This window comes from Dendropsophus ebraccatus, chromosome 6, assembly GCF_027789765.1.
Source record: "Dendropsophus ebraccatus isolate aDenEbr1 chromosome 6, aDenEbr1.pat, whole genome shotgun sequence".
In the NCBI taxonomy this organism is placed as follows: domain Eukaryota; kingdom Metazoa; phylum Chordata; class Amphibia; order Anura; family Hylidae; genus Dendropsophus; species Dendropsophus ebraccatus.
This window is the reverse complement of record NC_091459.1, coordinates 93214905-93237567: the sequence shown is the minus strand read 5'-3', so window position 1 is coordinate 93237567 and position 22663 is coordinate 93214905. Positions and strand designations below refer to the sequence as shown.

Below are 22663 nucleotides of genomic sequence, written 5' to 3'. Positions count from 1 at the left end.
GGTTCGTACGAACCCGAACTCTCGGTAATAATTCCCGCTATCTGCCCGCTCCGTGCAGTGGGCAGATCCAGCGGGAGGACTGCCTGGAAAACTGGGATACAGCCATAGCCATAGGCTCTATCCCAGTTTTCCAGGTGGTCCTCCCGCTGTATTCCCCCGCTCCACGGAGCGGGCAGACAGCGGGAATCTGATGCCGAGCGTTCGGGTTGATACGAACCCGAACCTCGGAGATTCGGACCATCCCTAGTAAAAAGTGTCAATTCATATCAATGGGTCCTATACTGTCCTAAATTATAGATTATGGAAAGGGGCCTCAGTGCAGTCTTTATAGGAGCCTGTATTCTTTTAAAGTGATATCGTCACCCCCTTTTCATACAAGGAGTTTTAGCACCATACTTAATCTTATATTGTAGATATTTCATAACTTACCAAATAAAGGATCTATCCTCTCAAAAATGCATGTTATTGTTGGTGGACAGTGCCATAGGGATGGTGCTTAATGGCCATGGAACCCAATATCACTGCCCACATTGGCACAGTGAGCCCCATCCCCTTGATGATGGCAACGGTGTTGAGGCCCTGCCCCCTACGGAGCCATTGGAATGGGCTGACTTAGAGGCCTAGGCCATTCCAATGGCTCCAGAGGGGGCAGGGCCTTGACAGTGATGCCAACACCGAGTGGGAGTGGCCTATGGCACCAATTTTGGCAGTGATATTGGGTTCCTCAGCTGATAAGCCCCCCCCCCCCCCTACGGCACTGTCCACCAACAATAACATGCATTTTGAGGGGAGAGACCACAAACAAATCTTTTATATGGTAAGATGTCCATCATATAAGCTTAAGAATGGTGGTGAGAACTCCGTGTAAGAAAAGGGGGGGGGGGGAACAATATCACTTTAATGGAAAACTGAAACAAGCAACTGATATATTGTGCTATATATATTTTACCGTAGAAGCAATGCTTCTAGGGAACCACAGCTACCATTATTTTTTTATCGGTTCATAAGGTAAGCTCCAAGAAGAATGGGAGCTCAGTAGAGAACCTTACTTTTTTATAGGTATAATAACTTCACCTAGCAAAATGTAAATCTTAAGTTGAACTCCCTGAGCCTGGTATGTTCTCTCAGCTGGGTGTGTCTGCTCCCCGCACAGCAGCTGTCACGTCTGGAGAGGCTGGCCAGTAACTGCTGTCAGGTTAAAAAGAGACCGGAGAGACCTGCCAAAGGAATTCCACACCCTTTCACCCAAACCCTTCCTCCTCATTCCAGTTACGTAGCAACTGCTCAAAGTACTAACTCAGCATTTTTCTGGACAGGTTACATTAAGGAAAATAAGGCAGGAGTTGTGGATTAGCTCAGGGACTCCCATACAATGAAATAGTATGGGAGGGGGAGATGGATGTGTACCGGAGCAAATCTCTTCCAGATAGGGATTTTTTTCCACAGCATGTGATAGATTTCTGTTAGCACCATACAGATGACTGAGACAATCGCAGAATTTTCTGAAACAAATCTTCCACATATGATTATACTCTGAGGTAGCTTCAATTGTTCCAATGTAAGTTCCCTAGAATATCCAATCACTAGCATAGAGGGTGCCACATACTCATGGATGAATTTGTTGGCTGCTGTTCTCTCAGTGAACCTTCTTGGCTACTAAGTACCATCTTCTTCTGTGCCTTTAGAGCAGACTACTATCACACACTCTAGTCCAAGAGCATGTCATATGAGGTCTTTAATAAAATATATGGTTCACTCTGTTCCAGCCTACAGTTTAGCACTTAAGAGAGCCCCATACACTTTAGACTTATGTAAGCCAAACTGGTCAACTTAAGTCCTTAGTGTATTGGGTCCCCCAAGACTCTACCGACAGATGATGTTGGTGGAGATAGGGGTTGGATGTGATGGAAAATTACTGCCTGACCCCTTTGTTCTCTGAGAAATAAACTGCCGCTAGAGATGTCTAGCGGCAGCTTACGCCTCCCCATAGAGAACACAGGAACGTTCGGCCGTCAATTATTGAAGGTGTATTGCCACCTTTAGTAACTGTTAACTGCAGCACATTTAGTCTTATTCGGGCATCTGAGGCCCCATTCACATCTCCCGTTGTGTCTGGAGGCCCATCCTGTTTGACCCTGGTCTCAAGAACAGTTCATAATGTGTAACACTGTACCCCCACCACTACCCATCCATGACACTGTATGTCTTCACCTGTCTCATCAGTTCTTCTTGCCGCATTCTGATTCGTTCTCTCTCCATTTGGATTCTCTGGAGTCTGAGCTTCTGTTGCTGCTGTTGTTGGGTGGTGAGCGCATTGGGCAAGTTGATTAAGGCAGCTTGATGACTCTGGGAGGGGTGAGTCTGCTGGGATAAGGCTGGGTTGGAAGTCATCTGTTGTTGCTGATGCTGATGATTCAATACTAGAAGAGGAGAAAGATGGGTAAGATTACTAAATATTCATGTGTGATAATGCTTATGGAAATTGCCATTGCATAAACCAGTACTTAACAATAATTTATGGAACAAAGAGCTGAGGAAATAATGGGGTGTATTCAAAAGTGAGAGTAGAGGTTACAACATGAATCACGTTGCATGTTACTAGGTAGGAGGATCAAAGAGTTCACACTCACAATACTTAAATAATCTTCTTTATTCCATCTATTTTTGGTTTAATAGGCAAATAAGGCCAGGTAAACATATGTCTGGTGACCCAGACCTGTCTCAGATGGAAAAACCAAGTGCAACAGGCTGGATATGCTGAAACCAGTGTCCCATTGGGCAACCCAGAGACTGATTTGGGGCAAGTTTGTATTGCTGAGTTGAAAGAAAATGAACTGTGCTATTTTACAGAGTAAATTAATCGGAATATCAATCTGCTGTCAAACAATAATTGTTCTTCAAAGGAGTTCACAATGACAAAAAAGTATCTATTCTACGTACAACTGTGTTCCATCACTAAGTGTCATAAATAAGTTAAAATCAACCAAAATACTTATAGGATAGAATCGTCCATGTGTGAGGTTCCTATGTAAACAAGGCAACCCAGTGGAAATAGGATTTGCAAATGATATTCAGAAGGCATGCTCTGACAAGTAAAGCATGTAAAACAAACATTTTGTTGGTTAATAAAGTTTTGGCAGGCAAAGAACAGAAGACGCTTTGTGATATTCCATGTAATAATAATAATTATGTACTTAAGCTAGAATAGAACGTAATGCATTCATTTACATAAGCTGATGGGCTAGAGTTACGTCTTGGTACAATTAACAAGGAAACACTTTGCGTGTCCCCAGGACACCCACCCAAGATGCATACAATCCGATCCTCAGCTAATCCCAGTCACATATTTCTCTTGTACATGAAACTATATCTTTGGGAATGACCAGATATTTAAATTGCAGCCTGGAAAGCAGGAAAAAGTTGTAGTAAAAATAACAACACATGGAAAGTTCACGGAAAGCCCTTCCTTGGTGGTGAACCGATTTTTACCCCTGCTCTTTTCTTCTTCTTCTCCTTCTACCTCTTCTTGACTGCTGTCAACCATTTTGCTTGGCACAATGGGAATTATAGAATTCCCATTCTCCCCATAGTTTAGAGTTAAAAACAAAATAAATCAGTGCATACTGTTTTATTGTCCATTAGAAACAATACGGGTTGTCATATTAGAATAATAGCAGAAAATGTCAAAATTCATGAACAACTGAGAAGCAGACTCTTTCCCATATCTATGATCACATGATATAGCGGTAAAATGTCTTCATATAGGAAACAACTTCATAGAGTCAAAATTGAACACGTTAAAAAGTATAATGAAACGTGAGAAGAGTTTTATAAGTGTCAATTCTAGTGCAAACGATGGAATAATAGGAATATTTTATATGAGCTGTCAGTATTAGCAGATGACCTATAGCCAGGTGCTAACCTGACAGATTCCCTTATGCTGAGGACTCATTCTGCTTGTGTCAGCATACTGAATTCATCTGAGAGCCATTTTATCTCCCCCTCCCTACCCACCATTTGTTTGTCTTCACGTTAGCTTATAAGGACTATCCAATGTCAGGTGTCAGACAGTAGAGAGCCTGATGGAAAACATATGTCTGTGGTTTTATGGACAGAAAAACTCACTTTATTTTTCACAACACTTATTTCACTGCAGATGAGAGAAACAAGAGCTTGGCCTCTGTTCTCCCTCTTTTGAGCAATGAGAGACATATGTTGCACAGATTTCCGAGAAGCAGCGTTAGCTTTCCAAAAGGAATACGAGTAAATGTAGATTTTGGTGTTTTTTTGGAATGGACTTTGTTCTGGTAGCTACATTATCACACGCAATCCTGAGGACATTCATACAGAAAACTTTATAGGACTGGTTTGCTAATATGATATCTCACACTATGATGTATAGGTTGAGGTGTGAGTCAAGAAAACAACTATTTAGACTGCCATGGACGTCTACTTTTACTGCCGGTAATGTCTTAGGAGGAAATGACGTGAAAAATATAACTTGGCTGCTACAACATTTAGATAGGGACGGGGAACGTTCGGTCCTCCAGCAGTTGCAAAACTTTAACCCTAACAGCCAAAGCATTAGCTTTGGCTGTCTAGGCCTGATGGGAATTGTAGTTTTGCAACAGCTGAAGAGTTGAAGGTTCCCCATACCTGATCTAGAACATGAAAGACAAAAGACCTGATCAAAAATGTCTAGAATTGATCTGAATAACCTTAAGGGTCAGTTCACACGTACAGACTCGCAGCGTAAATCTCGCTGCGAGTCTGTCAGGTCCTGGCAGTTCACTGTCACTACATACTTGCAGCTGTCTGAACGACTGCTGCGTGTATGTTATTCTGCTGGCCCCTTAACCCCTTCTGCTGCGGCGCCCGGCTCCCGCTCTGTATACATTGCCTCTCCTCTCACTGCACGGGGACCCGGCGTACTGCTCTCCCGTCCGGCCAATCAGTGTGTTACCCTGCCGCAGCCACTGATTGGCCGGGTGGGAGAGCAGTACGCCAGGACCCCGTGCAGCGAGGAGAGGTAATGTATACAGAGCGGGAGCCGGGCGGCAGCAGCAGAAGGGGTTAAGGGGCCAGCAGAATAACATACACGCAGCAGTCATTCAGACAGCTGCAAGTATGTAGTGACAGTGAACTGCCAGGACCTGACAGACTCGCAGCGAGATTTACGCTGCAAGTCTGTACGTGTGAACTGACCCTTAAGGTTATTCAGATCAATTCTAGACATTTTTGATCAGGTCTTTTGTCTTTCATGTTCTAGATCAGGTATGGGGAACCTTCAACTCTTCAGCTGTTGCAAAACTACAATTCCCATCAGGCCTAGACAGCCAAAGGTGAACTGACCCTAAAGCGGATATACCACTAGTACATCACTTTTTTGTTTTTTACATGAATAGACTGGCGGGGTTGTCGGTGCCGCAGTCCTTTTCTTGAAACCCCCACCCATCTGTGACGCAGCTCCATTAAAATCAATGGTGCCACGTCACAGAGGGGAGATCGTCACATTGGGGGTCGGCGGGCCTACCTCCAGTGCTTCATGCCTGGACGGTGCTCAGTAATAGACCAGCACCGTGCGTGAGAACCAGGCCGCTGTTCAAGAAAGATCTGTGGCACACTCAACCCCCCCCCCCCGCTGGTCTATTTATGTAAAAAACAAAAAGGCCATGTACAAGTGGTATATTTGCCTTAAGTGAAAAGGAAGCAGAGTTAGGGTAAGACCACTGTGGTCTATGATGGATTTATGATGCTACGAGTGTGGGTTGTCAAACATACAGTCAGGCAAGGACACTGACAAAATGTGCCTGCAAAAAACATACATTAGATTGGATGCAATAGGATTAGAGATGAGCGAACTTGCTGAAAGTTTGGGTCTGTATATAGCCAAACAATAGGCATTTGAATCCCGCTGCCTGGAGAAGTTGGATGCAGCCTTGGGACTGTCTGGAAAACATGGATACAGCCATGGATGCATTCATGTTTTCCAGGACTCCCAAGGGCTGCATCCAACTTCTGCAGCCACCGGTGATCAAATAGTACACGCTTGGGTTCAGACGGAACACAGTGTGCTCGAGATTCGCTCATCTCTAATAAGCAGTTTTGAGGTAAAAATTCTAGGGAAACCTGTCATTTATTTATGTAAAGACAGTTTAACAGAACAAATGTGGCACTCACCCAGCGAAGCTTCAATAAACGTTTCCTCTTGGCTGAGTGAAAGCGCACACTGTAAACGCGCAAAACGGCTGTTGCCCGGGCATGCTTCTGTGTCCCCGGACCATGTGTGTTATTGAAATAAGCTACGTCTATTGGGGCTTCACTGGGTGAGTGCCACATTTGTTTTGTTAAACTGGATTATATGTTTGACTTTATCTTATTATGCTGAGCACCACTGGAAGCCCAGGGGTCATAGCATAAGGTTATACCACTGTAAAGAGGCTAATAAGGTCAGTAGTGCCGAGACTATCATAGTTTGTATTGTGTATTTATGGAAAGCGCTGCTCATTCTGGGCTAAGTTGTCAAGTAGGCAGTAATTGACAGCTATCTGTGTATAAATTATAAATGTCCATATACTGAGCTGTAAATAACTGGTTAGGACTTGACTATATATATATATATATATATATATATATATATATATATATATATATATATAATTTAAGCATTTCTTTTATTTTTTTTATTTATTCATTTTTAAGTTCCAGTAGTAGAACTTAAATTAAAAGACGACAAGTCAACAATACTTACCAAGAATGGATGCATGGCAGCATTTGGAAACAAAAAGAAACAACCAATTAATTATAATGGAATATTGTTCTCTACAACAATGCTTTACAATACTGACGATACCAGTAATAACAATGATGCCGGAGCAAAACATTACAGAACATAACAAGCAGCGCAGCCAGTAAATGTTCCCACCCAACAGTGAAAGTAGTAAGTTTCATCCCTGAAAATAATACACTTTATGGTTTATTGAGCTTCGTAGGCACAGCCAGGTTATAATAAAGTAATCCTCAATCAATTTCATATGCCAGTCCTGACAAGGGCACACTACGCCCAAATGGTTTATGTTAAGGAAATGTACAATAAATGCTCTAACATACTGAATATACAGTTCTAGAATATACTCTCTATAGTCACTACAAACCAGAGCTCCAGCTTATTGTATTTTAATATATAATTATAATATATATAACCTGCATTATACAGAATATATAATCACAATGCCTAAATTGATGGGCAGAGGAAGAAAAAGAACTGTAAAGCAACTATTGTGTATAATTCTGTCTGACAGCACATGGCAACATGTGCAAGCCTGAAAAGTCTTGATGACCATGGCAGTGGCACATGAAGCTTAAGCGTCTATAGCTATTTGTGTATGGGGCCACATTTAGCAGTAGAGGGGAAATCCTGAGCAGGAAATGTTACTGAGGGTCTTGGTTTTTGGTGAAAACTTAATCTCTTTGCTATAAATAAACACAATGCAAGCTAGGGAGAGCTTAAAATGCACTGACTACACTAAGAGGATATGAGGAGCTCATTCACTCCCACAGAAATCTACAGAGTAGAGAATGCAGTGCTCGTATCCCTTAGACGGTTAAATATTGTACCCTACAAAACACAAAAATTTATTTATTAAAGGGTTGTCTAGGATCAGAGGGGTTTATTTTTTCCAGCGTCATCAATGGGCTCTATTGGTATTGCTGTTTAGCCCCATTTAGGTACAATACCAGACAAAAAACAAGAATGAAGCTGTTTTTTTTTTTTTTTCCGAAGCGCAAAATGAATTAACTTTTATTTAGTCCTTACCATTTAGCTGATATTCAGAGAATGTTATGATAAATCCATCAGAGGGATTATCAGCTCTCTCACTAGTAGAGATAGTGGCAAGGAAGAGTTGGAGCTTAAACACCAGCTATGGAGAGGGGGGGAGAAAAACCTTGGATGACAGCTCACACAGGCTGTTGCAGACGTGAATCAGTATAGAGAAAAGATAGAATTGAAACTTTACAAAGTGGCTCGTAATATTCATTGTTGTGATTTTGTGACATGGTTATTGGATAAATTGTTTTCGCAGCTTGAGGCTATGTTCACACTACCTAAGTTTCCGGCTGTAGCGCGTTCCGTGAATAAGCGGCCGGAGATTTACGTCGTTTGCGTACAATGGAAAGTATACGATCTACGGCTGCACAGTTCACACTACGTAAGAACTTAAGCCCGGATCGTATGCGGCGCCGTAAAAAATGAACCAGACCATTGTTTCAGGACGGAAATGCTGTAACTTACGCCCGTAGCGTAACATGCGGTCCCGTACGTAAAGGTGATTTCTTCATTTTTGCACTTTGATTTGCCGATCCAAAAGGTTCTGTGGGGTGTCCGGGGCTAGCCGAAGATATCCAAGTAAAAGACCGCTGTCAGATCGCTACGTACGGCGCTCGGGAAGCGTAAGTAGACTACGGGCGTAAGTTTGCGGACCGTATTTAGCCGGCCGCAACTTACATAAATCCCCAGCCGGAGTTTCACACGTATATGTCCGGCCGCGTAAAATATACGTCCGGCCGGACATATACGTAGTGTGAACATAGCCTGAATATAGTAAACAAAAATAGCTTTTGACATTTAACCCTTTGAGGACCAGGCCCAAAATGACCCAGTGGACCGTGCAAATTTTGATCTTTGCGCTTTCGTTTTTCCCTCCTCCCCTTCTAAGAACTCTAGCACTTTCAGTTTTCTATCTACAAGCCATGTAAGTGCTTGTTTTTTACAGGAATAGTTGTACTTTGTAATGGCGTCTTTCATTTTACCATAACATGTATGATGGAACCCCCAAATTATTATTTATGAAGATATAAATAGGTGAAATCGTAAAAAAGAATGCAATATGGTACGCGATACTATTACTCTATAGGTCAGCCCGAACACAACCATATGCAGGTTTACACAGATTCTCTAATGTTATATATATTTTTAATGAAATCCTTTTTTTTTGGCAATTAAATATGAATAAAATGGGCCTATTGTGACGCTTATAACAGTTTTATTTTTTCACCTACGGGGCTGTATGGGGTGTCATTTTTTCCGCCATGATCTCTAGTTTTTTTTAATGCCATATTTGTGAAGATCGGACGTTTAGATCACTTTTTATAAAAAATTTTTTATTTATAATGTAACATAAAATCGGTAATCCGCGCACTTTGTTCCCTCTTTTCGTCTACGCTACGCTACGCTTGCTATATTTTAATAAATTGGACAATTACGCACGCTACAGTATATTATATGTTTATTTATTTATTTATTTTTATATGTTTTATTTATATAATGGGAAAGGGGGGTGATTTAAACTTTTATTGGGGGAGGGGTTTTGGGGTAGTGTGTTAGTGATTTTTAACTTTTTTTTTTACACATTTTAAGTCCCTTTGGGGGACTTGTACATACATTGATTTTTACACTGATCACTGCTATGCCATAGGCATAGCATTGATCAGTGTTATCGGCGCTCTGCTGATTGAGCCTGCCTGTGCAGGCTCAGTGACCAGAGCTTCGATCGGACCGCAGGGAGGCAGGTGAGAGACCTCCGGCGGTCCGTTTTAACTGCGGGGGTCCCGATCGGTAAGTGACAGGGGACTCCCCCTGTCACTTACACTTAAACGCTGCGGCGTTTAAGGAGTTAATGTCAGGCTGCAGCGCGATCGCTGCAGCGTGTCACTAACGGTGCTGATTGCAGCCGGCCCCCACCTGCTATGAAGCGCGCTCCGCTCCGGAGCGCGCTTCATAGCTCAGGACATACCGGTACGTTCAGGGTCGTCTGGTGACAGACTTCCAGGATGTAACGGTATGTCCTAGGTCGCCTAGGGGTTAAAAAATGGGAAGGCAAAAATTGCAAAGCAGTTTGATGTCCCTTCAACAAAACTCTTATTTTACCCACCCAGCATAAGTCTGCCCCACTAGCCACTTCTGGTCCTATTATGCTGGAAGAGTAAAAAAAAAAAAAATTATTATTGTTATTATGTCATTTTAACTTTTCTGGTTTCCTGTAAATGAAGGATATTCGGGGGAAAAACACTATAAATTATGTTCAGATTGACACAAGGCATTGGACATACTTGTCCACCTGAGTGAACTGGACACAATCAGGATGGGTTTTTTAGCTACGGAATGGAAAGAAGAATGTTGGCTCTATTCCCTGACAACAAGCAGGAATATGGTAAGAGAATGTCAACACAAGCTATACTAGACAGTTGTATAACTTTTATAACATTATACAACAATAAGCTTTATTTGCATAAAACTGGGGGGGAAACTTACAAGGTAAGCCCCATCCATTTAAAGCAGGACAGTTTTTATTTAGTAGGGGTGTTTGGGTGTCTGTGCTGGGGACAAGACAAGTAGTACCCAGAAGATAATAGCGAATATAAATATATCAAATAGGAATCTGGCAACCAGTGGTGGAAATGATAGGTTAAAAGGTGGGAAAATAAAAATGGGATTTTCCATTTTCATCTAGCAGCCTATGAAGCCAACATAACCATTATTTCATGACATCCTCTTCAAACAATAGGACATTTCTCCTCCTCCTTGCAGCAGGATATGGAAAAGTCTGTTGCATGTGTTTATAGCCTTCAGCACCGCTTTCTGAAACTGCTCATTGTTTTGAGGTTTCCTGACCATTTAGTTTCCGATAAAGTGTAGCAGGTGCTATACCTGACTGCTAGCACAGCTTACATATGATGCTCAGTCTGGACCCCTGGAATCACATTTCTAATATGTTGCAAAAGTATCACTATTTAAAAGAATATACCCCTATTAAACAGTCAATGCCTATATTTACTAGGCAGGATATCCTGATACTACAAGTTACATTATGGCAAAAGTATCATATATTTTGACATTAAAGTAGATGGGTAAGATAGGTATAAAGTGTACAATTGCTGGGGACCCCACTGCTGGGACCTCTCCAGTGATCACTTAGAAAGAGTCCTGGACTTGGCTGCTTTCATAGCTCTTACTGTTTCTGAATAGAGCGATACCGCACTGCACTTGCTTGACCACCGCACCATTTCAAGTTCTCCTCAACGAAGTCAAGCAATAATGAGGACTGAGGGTCTCCATATTTGTCATCTTAAGGGGGCCATACACATGCACGTTTGATCAAATGCTCATGTGTTCTCTGTGGGGACCTGAGGTGTAAGCTGCAGCCAGACAGCCCTGGTGATGGCTTACTCCAGCATGTAGCATCCAGCATGCCCGACCCAACTCTCCATCAACAGATGATGAGTCGGCAGACCAACATACACCTTAAACAGTCAGCCAGACCCATAAAAGACAACATGTTTGGCTAACTTTAGTCGAAGATGTCTAAAATTTATAGGGTCCTATTCCACGGGCCGAGGAGTGCCCGATCAACGATGTAAACGAGCGGCGATCTGCTAGATCGCCGCTCGTTTACTGGGCCTATTCCACGGCCCAATGATCAATGATCGTTACCTATGTCCTTGCAGCATCATACATTACCTGTCCAGGCTTCTTATCCGCGCTGTTTTCATCCCCGGGTCCTGCGCGCTCTATCTTCATTATGGCCTGTCAGCTGACAGGCCAGACTCAGCCAATCACAGGCCGCGGCGGTCCCGGCCTGTGATTGGCTGAGCGCTCTGTCAGCTGACAGGCCATTCTGAAGATAGAGCGCGCAGGACCCGGGGATGAAGACAGCGCGAAACAGAAGCCTGGACAGGTAATGTATGCTGCTGCTACTTGTCGAATTGTCGGTCGCCCGCCGCGCACCGCTATTCAAACGTAGCGATGTGCGGTGGGAAAACGATGATTTTAGGTCTGGCCCTAAATGAACGATCAGCCGATGACATCGGCTGATCGTTCTCTCTATTTCACCGAACGATAATCGTCCGAATCGGGCCAAATGGGGCCAATCTGGCCGATTATCGTTACTGTGGAATAGGGCCCTTAATCACAAAAACCACGCCAGAACTGGAACCTCACAAATAAATCATGGTACAAAAGATTTATTAACATGAATGCAAGTTACAGACAAATAAAATAATTTAGAAACACATATATATGATATCTTTCTGGACATGGTCTGGTCCAGTGAGACCTAACCCACCGATGTGTATAACTGTCAGTCACAAACAGTAAACAGTATAGGAAACAATATGAGTATTGCTTACTCACTGTGTCTGCCACTGAGGGCCCGTTCACACTGAGCAAAACGGGCAGAATTCTGCTTGTCTCAGCGTCACATAGTGTCTCTATGGGATTTCTAGTGCGCCTCTGCTTCCATCTCTCTCTGCTTAACGAATTGACATGTCAATTCTTTGAGCGGAGAGCTGCAGGAGTGGAGCCACGTGAGCCATCCCATAGAGACACTGAGGCAGGCAGGATTTTTTTCTTTCGTTTTGTTCAGTGTGAACATACCCTTAGTTATACAAAGCGACTGGATTGTATTTTATTTGTAATGTAAGATATTGTAATGATGCCACAGGCCAGAAGCATTCCTAGATTTGTCTTCCATAGATCATCACCAGACAGGCCATTCCGAGCTGAAGCCTAGCATTACTCACTTTTATAATGTTCCAGAGTGGAATGTGTAATGAGATCACCCACCAATGTCAGGACCAACTGGTATAAACAACCGCTCAGAAGTGCACTAAAACATGACTTCTATAACCTGCGGTTCCCTAGACCTTACATCACTGATGTTTACTACAAACTCCTATGCTCTAACAAATAATAATAAAAAAAATAATAATTATATATATAAATATAATATATTATATACACACACTTTTCAGTTCTACTTTGCAGGTCCACTTCAAAAGAATGACACTAGAGATGAGCGAACCTGGAGCATGCTCGAGTCCATCCGAACCCGAACTTTTGGCATTTGATTAGCGGTGGCTGCTGAAGTTGGATAAAGCCCTAAGGCTATGTGGAAAACATGGATATAGTCATTGGCTGTATCAATGTTTTCCAGACAACCTTAGAGCTTTATCCAAGTTCAGCAGCCCCCGCTAATCAAATGCTGATCGTTCGGGTTCGGATGGAATCGAACCTAAACCCGGTTCGCTCATCTCTAAATGACACTGAATCTGTTATTCTACCATCTGAATACAACAAAACCTCTTTACAGTCACATTAAGTCATTACTGTTATCGAGAATTAACTTCACCTAATGGCTAGCAGATGAGCTTCGGAATAAACAGAGTTTTCGATAAGTCACTGTATACAGCTTGCAGTAGAACGAAGCAAACAAATAGGAAGAAAGTAGGTTTTGCGGCTTCGGGTTAAACTCTGTAGATTACGTGACCTCTCCCCTGAGGTTTGCATTTGCTCACAGTCATGTTAGGATGTGGTATTGCTTAGTCACATTCATATTATTTTGATAAAAATGTTTATAAGTACTTTTGTATATTCAAACAATGCCAAGATGTAGTGCAAGCCAGGGGAGCAGACTGTACAAAGCACACTACATTTTCCATGTTATAAATAAGAGCTTCAGCTACACACATGTTCCCCATTAAATGTAGAGACCCGGGCTCAATCTCTGGATGCTTAAACCTTGGAGCCAGGAGATGGCAGGCCTTCAAAAGAAAGATATGTTTCAATTCCAAGACTAGGAAGAAAATCAGGAGGATAAAGACATAGGTGTAGACTGCCATTTCTTTCAAGATGGAACAGTTCAAAGTGGGTTCTGGGGTGACGGCCAAGAAATTAGTTTAACTTGCTCTGCATTTTTCATTATTTTCTTGAAAAGTCTACTAGGATGTTGGCAAGGCTTGCTTTGGCTCTAATGCAACTGGAAATTTATGTATGGTTAAGTATGTGACATCTGACTAGAAACCTATAAACAAATGCAGGCCATGGATTTATTAAACTACTTTCTGTAACGGTCCAATGCCAGAAGACAAATCGACCAACTCAAGAATCGTGAGTTATTTTAATGCATATTGGATTATAGCAAAATACTGGAGAGTAGTGAGTGATCATGAAGTCAAGTGATGTGTTTAACAGTGTTACTGGATATATCCACTGTGTCTGGACACTTATAGTGGAGATACTATTTTTGATGACCAGATACACCTTTGGCAGGTTCTCCTAACTATCTGAGGTGTACGGTAGCATCCCAACTCTCCCCAGACAGAGGATGCCAGTGGTGAAAAGCATCAGGCATTTTGGATTTTCACCATCTTTATTCTTGGAGGGAAAAGCAATGGCAATCTTATAATGCATTTAATGGACATCTAAACATGCTTCTCCAGGGTGATCCCGGTGAGATTAGTGAGAAGTTCAGGGTGGAATATGTGTAACTCACTTTAGGTGTGCTACCTTAAAGTGTATGGGGTTCACACAGTATTTGCTCTAATTATGATGATTTATTATATGTATTTTATGTAAGTTAAGTCTAGCCGTAGACACTATCATAGTTGGTGTTTAGCTTATTTTTCTCAACAGTCCCAATAACATTCGTGTTCAGCCTGGCCAAACTAGTACGTTATTCCTATGAAGGGAGGGAGGTTAGTGTCTGCCAGACACTGCATACGAAAAAAGATCAGACAGGTTAAAATCTGCCAGTAGAAAGCTCAAGTCTATGGCCAACTTAAAAGGTTCCTCAGAAAAAAACTTACTGGACCATATGGAAAGTATAAGCATAATGCCCCATTTAAGAAGTTCAATCCAAGCCCCTTCATACAGATCAGTGGTAGACCAGATTTTGAAGTAGTGGGTCATTCTGCCCTCTTAATACTTTTATTACTATTAGGTTCTGCTCACATTGCCGTCATGTCTACCAGATCAATGAAATGATGGACACCAATTGTACCCATAGGCTCCCACTGATGGGAGCACACAGTGCAATTCTTTTTGTAAATCTGATGGAACTGTTGACAAAGGCTCCAAATGGTGATGGTGAGTACAACCTTTAGGCCCCAATACGAATTATTGAAAATTTGCTGGACCCGCTGTTTCTGGCAAGACTAGTCAACTGTTTAATGTGTGTGGGGCATCCCAACTCCCTGCTGACTAATGTCGTCAGGGGAGAGAAGGATTAGGCATTTGGATTGCCTGTATCTTTTGTTTTCAGAAAGGTAAGTCACTGCTAGAGCTATCTGGCAGGGGCTTACCTTCCCTCTTCTCGTTTAAAACACACAAATACTTGGCTGAGCCAAACATTTGTTAGTATGGGGTGACAGTGTATGGGCGTCTTTATCTTTATAGCAGTGAGATGGGAAATAGAATAGTTGCCAAAAATGTACTGTAAGCAATACCTATCCTTTTTTTCCAATATAGTGAAAAATTCCTTTTGCCCAATATCAGGATAATGACTAATGTTGTTAAGTACTGATCACAATATGTCTACATAGACTGTTTCAGGAAAACATACCAAGGTTGGGTTGGGACATTGCCAGTGATCTTTGACTTATTGGGGTAGAAGTGGTAACCGGATGGTGGTTCATATGAGGCATTGGCTGTGTCATTGTCTTGCGGGGGTCTTGCCATGTTGTAATTTTCTCCATGTGACTGTAATAAAATAGAAAAAAAAAGTTATTATGGTGACCAAACAAGTAAATGGCTGAAGAACAAAGCAAAAACAAGTCCCATCAATATAGTAAGTTGAAGCTGTATGCATTGTTACCAAGGGGTTGTCTGATCAGCCAGCCTTTTTAATATGAGGAGTAAGGCTGCATCTCCTAATCCGCCCCCCAAGTTTGTTGTGAGGAATGGGGGGACATTTTTTTTTTTTTTAATAGGGAGGGGTATTTTATTGGATGAATTTCTGGATTTCTAGGTTATAATGTAAAGGCTTTAGGCATCAGATGAATTATATTCTTACATCCACCAGTTCACTACGTTGGAGGAAACTTTTATCATTTGCAGAGCTGTAGCTTTTATTTAATGACAAATCACTACTTCTCTATAGACAGCCCCAGGAAACAGAAAGCAATGCAGACACTAAAGTCTGAGGCTTTTGTTATGCAAACATGTTGCAATTAAAGATAACAGTAGCTTAGAGTCAGACACCCAGAGTAATGGCCACTGGTGCCAAGATAGGGGCTTTGTCACTTGGAGAATAGAGACGATCTTATGACTCAGTCACTTCAAAGCCTGACCACCCTCTGGGTAAGTCAGGGAAGGATATGTCACAAAACTCAAACTTGTGAAGGTTTGACTCATTTATTGCACTTTACTGACTGACAGCTTGTAGTGTGCCAGGATCCTGCTGAGACACCCACTCCATCCAGCAGAAGCGCAGGCAGGAGTTGGGAAATCTATTGATATTGCAGTTGAGTAAGCGATGTGTCACCCTGTGGAACACCAGAAATAATGATAGGATTAGATACCGTGCCATTTCCCTTTCTGAGATGGGTGCTATGGCTTTAAAACAAAACTATTACAGCCCATGATATCACAGTTAAACTATACTGAGCTAGATTTTGTACTCAAAGACCTTTCGCTATGTTTTGTACACATTAAGAGAGAGCTTTATATTTACACTATATTATTAGGACGAGGGTGATGAGAACAATAATAAGACGTTCTTCTCCTCAATTTATTTTTAGAAAAATCTGATTAATGGCAGGAAAACGTTGAGGTGCGACAAAGCCTCCTTGCCCTTTCTCTAGCTGTAAATGAAGCCTATTATAAATGTGATGTATAGACTGTAGTAATCTGAAACACAGTGATTTCTATGGAGGCGTTGCATGACAATCCCATATAAAAGACAGCTGCTGTTAGGTCATGTAATCATGGATGTACAATGTGGCAAGACTTATTATACAAGGAAAATGGGGCTCTTTCTGGCAAGGACCCTCTGCTATATGTGCCAAAGTACCAAGGACAGATTAGCTGAACCATGCTCTCATTCACAGCCCAGAACATTACAACACTCCTCTGTCACTTCCGAGAACATCAGTACTATGGGGCTGTACAGTAGGGCAGGCCATAGAGATACTGCACAGTCTAAAATCTAAATTAGTACAGGCACCTCAATCCTTAAAAGGGTTGGCCACTTTAAAGTAAAATAGTTCAGTGTACAGTATTAGTAAGTGTATTCATTGTATATACTGACAGCAACTCCCTGTGTACCTCATAGAGCTAAAATCAGACTCCCCTCCTCCAGGCTGTGATGTCCTGGTGAGGCTGTCCATAAGATGGCCAACATGGAGAAACATGTGACCTTGCCCCACCTCCATGTTTTCACCACTTAGCCTGTATTTGCCTAATAAGGACACTGGGGCAGAACATGATCACATGCTATTCCATGTCAGCCATTTTATGGACAGACTCACCACAGAGTAGGGCAGCCCAGCCTGGAGCAGGGGAGTCTGATTTTAGCTCTATGATGTTCACAGGGAGCTGCTGTTACTACGTAATATGAATACACTACTTATACTGCACACAAAACAATTTTACTATAAAGTGGCCAACCCCTTTAAAGTCTATAGCAGTAGGATGTACTGTCCCTATGGCAGTAGACGAGCCAATGTGTATCATTAACTAGCAGTTTTACTTGAAGTCAAGTGAGGCCATTCCCTACCTCAAACCTACAGAAAATCTATGTGGTTTACTCTCTAATATTATTATGTGTCCAAAGTCCACGGTGAAAGTGTGCAAAGTGGTGAAGTCAGGTTGCCCTATATCTTATCAATGTCTCTGAAGCAACAGATGAGTTGTGACTGTGCAGGCTGCTGTGGAGGTGACAGGGCATGTTAAAGCCTGTTCATTTTGTGCTGAGCTTTGCAGGGCCGTAAACACACCTAGTCTAGCAGAAGGTTACCCAACAGGTGCTAGCACAGATCGACTACAAATGTTAACCTAATGAAAAGACGGAAACTCTACCCAGCCTGCCCGCACCTCTAGGACATGGAGAAAAACCGGCTATTCTGCCAGTGAGAATGAAAGATAATGAATCAGGCAGGAGGAAGTACAATAACAATACTAGTTCAGCCAAGTAAACTATTAACAAAAGAAAAACTGAGATTGCACTATGAGATTCAGGCTTGAACCATCATTAAAGAGTAGGTTTAACATTGCTAAACCTAACCTTGCAAACATGGGAACAGTTTATAATACCATCTGTAAATATAATTCAATAATTATATCTATCTGATAATAGAACGCTGCCGGGTTCTCTGTATCCTCATAGGACATGGGCCATCATAACTGGAGACCTAAAATCTGCAGGAGCAATTTGACTTCCTCTGCTGCTGCTGCTATGTCCTATTATAAGAGGCGAGCAATTCCGAGAATAGAATTATATTAGGAAATTGCTATACAAGCAATTTACAAATACACAAGTGTACATTCGTCACAGGTAACCATTTTAACTTTCCCAATTACACGGAATTGTCTTCTATTTTCCTGGGCTACCCACATGAATAGCCGATCAAAGACATAACATTACACATGACTGAACCTTTCACATACACAAAACAGGAAGAGGAGAACGGAAGATAACACTATTATACCACATGCAGGGAAGATACAAGCTGTAGTGGCACTTATCCATGTTCTGCCAGGTACTCCTTTGAACTAGAGTGAAGAAGATTTTTTGGTTTATTTTCTGTGTAAATGCTTAAATGGGCACCAATTTCTCAGCCAGAAAAAAATATTCTTAATATAGTAGTGCTTCCCCCCTAAGTTCATATGTAACTCTTTTAAACTGTTAAAAATCAGAGCTGAGAGATCGGATTACATGCAGCCTAGGGAAACAAATAATTTTTGACAGGTGAAACTGACCCAATGGATCAATGAACAAGTGTTTCATTGTTGATCCGCTTATCGCTAGCCCTATTACACAGGGGGATGTTGATCTGTTCAGCCAATTGCCCCATGTGACAGTGCCCATAACTGCAGAGTAAGATCTTTGTTAAATAGACCATAATTATTCCCAGATGAATTAGATTAGACTGGTTTCTCATAAGGCTGTGGTCACACACAATGTAGTTTCATTGCAGCAATGTTGCGGTACTGCAGGGTTTTTATTGAAATGACACAGAACTGAAAAAGTACTGCAACAGTGCTGCAAAGAAAACAGCATTGTGTGAACAATACCAAACGGTTCCTATACACCTTGGCCATACCCAGCAGTTGTGGCTGTTTCCGCTTTCAGTATAATGTGTATGAAGCTCTTCCCACTGTCCACCGTGACATGAAGTCGGCGGAGATAGGGATTGGGTATGTTGGAAAAAAACTGCCCGACCCCTTTGTTCTGGAAGAGATAAGCCACAGTCCAAGCTCTGTGGCTGCGGCTTAACCCTTCCCCCTTATAGAAAATACAGGAACACTCAGCCCTGCTGACTGTTCCTGTGTATGAGAAGGACGGGGGCTTGATAGGAGAGATGACTGACAGCCATCAGTTGTTGAAGATGTATGGGGACCTTAATAGTACTTTTACAGGTTTTGGCTGCATGGAACCATGTCTACTAATCATGCGGCCAATTAATATGTTAGCTGAAAACTTTACTGACCAGAATGGATTTTGCAATGAGACCCCATCAATTAACCGGCACAGAAAAGATGACACGTGAAGAGACTACAGAGACACAATCCGCTTCATTCTCACAATTCTACACGCACATTACACAAAATACTAATTATATAGCATGGCGTACCGAATGAACAAGCCCACATTTTGTTATTTTTGCGTTCTATTCTATATCTGTATATCTGGCACATAACATATCTTTCAACAGTTGATTTCACATTAACACAATTGTGAGAGGCTCAACTGTTTCCAGCCGGAGAGTCAAGAAGAACCAGTAACTCTTCACCGGTGACCTAGTTATATTGCTGTAAATAGAATAATAAAGCCGATTATGCTACAACCTACAATCTAGTTTGTGCAACATAATACACAAGGGAGAAAGAAGCCGACAGAATGTGAAGTGTCTTTACAATGGAATATCCACAATTTAGGATGCCTAGCACTGGGCTTTACCTATCAAATACCAGATTCCCATTGCTGAAGTCAACAGTGAAACCAAAGAAAACCAAGAAAAATATGGTTGCGTTTTAAGCAACGTGATCAAGATGAGTGGTTATAATCCTCTTTATCCGTTTATAATTATCATACAAGGGCAGGGCTTTCCACCTCACAGATGTCCATCTGAAAACTGGATGAACTATGGAGAAAGTTATAATCCACAAAAGGAGGTCAAATGTTCCATCAGTCTAATGTCTTACATAATAGGAGCCAGGATTATTTTTAGCAGCTATTACTTCTATTTTTATAATGTATTCATGTATAATTTATGTTATAGATGTACAGCTTGCCTAATAATATTATACATCTTCCACCGAAAAGGGAACCAGTCACCAGGAAGTCCTATTAAGGCTGATCTACTGGCCACCATTGCTACAACATTTAGTACTGGGTCTTATAATCCTAATGAAATTGGTGGATAAGCTAAAAGTACTGTAGTTGCTTTCACATTGATATGTCAGTATACTTGTTTTGTGGAACACGCTACATGTTTGATCTAACAGGTTTACATCAGATATAAGTTGTTTATGTTTCTATCAGACATTAGTGTAAATTAGATATTAGTTGTTTCAGTTTCTATCAGATATTAGTGTAAAAGAAGCCATCTATCTCAGCTTATAGCAAGAGCCCACAGCCAGGCATGGATTTGTGGCCATAATATGGAGGCATAAATGCTTCTGTATTACACTAGTGTGAAACTGTTGTTAATGACGGCATGTATAGGCAGGACACACTCCACCCTTTGTTGCTTTCTATCCACCCAGGTCCCCTGCTGTATTGATCTCCTGATCACAAGATCATGACACCTGTACGTAAAAATACATAAAAAGTACTTGTAAGGTATAATTATTAAGGAATTAGGGTCCTTTTAGACGTGAAGATCTCGAGATTGGGGCTCGTTTGCAGTGTCTTTACAAAGCACGAATATTTGTGCGGCCATTTGACTACACTATTGGACATACATCCCCTAATTGCGCAAATAGTGATAAATGTTTAGCATCACGGAAAAGATGCATTCTGCCAACAAGTGGGCGTTTTCCCACTCATGAGCTGATCGCTGTCACTTTTACATGGGCCAATTGTTGTTTCTAGGAACGCTCATTGCCGATACTTAACCTGTGTAAAAGGGGCTTCCATTCGGAAAGAGTGTTATGCTGCTAAGGTCCCCAGTGCTTATCTGTAAACTTTGGGGAAAACGTATAGCAAGTGTTTAGTCCATCTGCAGCACTACCAAATATAAAACAATGGATTACACAGTTCTCAATGACATTAATGTGTCATCCATGTAGTCCATGCACTCGAAAACTTTAATGTGGTGCCCAAATTATTTTTTAGATGATACAGCTCCTTTATTCTTAGTATATAGCCATAAAACAATCAAAGCGAAATTTCATCACCGCATAGGCAACAGCAAAATGAAAAAAATGAATAAATCACTATCACTTCAATTACGTAAGTAATGTGAAAGCATTTTTAATGAAACCCTTAAAAGAAAGCAACACTCTGATTTTACAATCACTTACGACTCTTGTGCTACGTGATTCTACATTTATATACAGTACTGTAAAAAATCGAGATCCTGAGAAGAAACAACCCTCCATCAGAGGTGTACTGTGCGCCACTGGTAAATACATGTGTATCCCAGACCGGACTGGGGATAGGACTTCCTGCTCACACAACACTTTCCTTCATCCAGCACTGCTTCAAATGGACTGAAATCAATAAGAAGTCTGTTTTCCAGCATGCCATCCAGTTTAAGGTGGCCTTTGAAGAAAATTGGTAACAAGTTAAAACTACTGGTTGAGTAAAAGCATAATAATCGCACCAATGTAGAGTGATTCAGAGATCAGTCAGAAAATGAACAGAAAATTGCTGATTTGAGCATGATATAGCTTCAGCACATGAGAGCTATTTAAGGGTATACACATCCATTTATGTTAATGTAGACCACAGGATTATGTTCTCATGGATAGCTTTCCTGCTAAAGATGCCCACATCTATACAAGTTTTGTTTCCATACCATTAAACTAGTGTACATGCTCATACTCATCAATAGTGGTCTGTCATCGACTAATAGCTCAAGAACATCTCATACTAAATGACTAAGGCAGGGTTCACACTACGTTTTTTCAATCCTTTTTTGCAAAAAAAGGATGAAAAAAACGGATGCATTTGTGTGCATCCGTTTTTTTCATTGACTTCCATTCTAAAAAAAAAAAACCAGATCAGTTTTTTTAATGTACAGAAAATACAGAAAGTATTCAACCTAATTTTTTTGTCCGTTAAAAAAAAAGTATCAGTTTTTGGTTGTTTTTTTTACAATGGAAGCCAATGGAAAAACGGATCAAAAAGGATGCACACAAACGTATCAGTTTTTTGGAAAAAAAAACCAGATTGCAAAACGTAGTATGAACCCAGCCAAACAGATATAAAAGTCCATCTCTTCCAGAATACATTCTAGAGCACCGTTCCCACCCTATTACACAGCCAATAATCGATCAGAACGATAATTGCCCATGTTGCCGACTGATCGCTCAATTCTAAGATATTTAAAAATCATTGTCTATCAGCCAAACATCCCCCTATGTAATAAAAAAAGTGTGCCCGACATCTGATTAAAGCAAAGCAAATAGGATCAGTAATCAATCACTGATCATCGAGAT

At 41.4% G+C, this 22663-nt stretch overlaps 1 protein-coding gene across 1 annotated transcript in view; it reads right to left on the bottom strand.

The window, feature by feature from the left end:
• The window catches only part of WWTR1 (WW domain containing transcription regulator 1), a 67093-nt gene that overhangs the window by 12871 nt on the left and 31559 nt on the right, over positions 1-22663 (bottom strand). The window contains exons 2-3 of the mRNA XM_069975377.1: positions 15399-15535; positions 2212-2420 (exon numbers count right to left, since the gene is read on the bottom strand). Of these exons, the coding sequence (XP_069831478.1) occupies positions 2212-2420; positions 15399-15535 (346 nt within the window). The remainder of the gene's footprint in view (positions 1-2211; positions 2421-15398; positions 15536-22663) is intronic.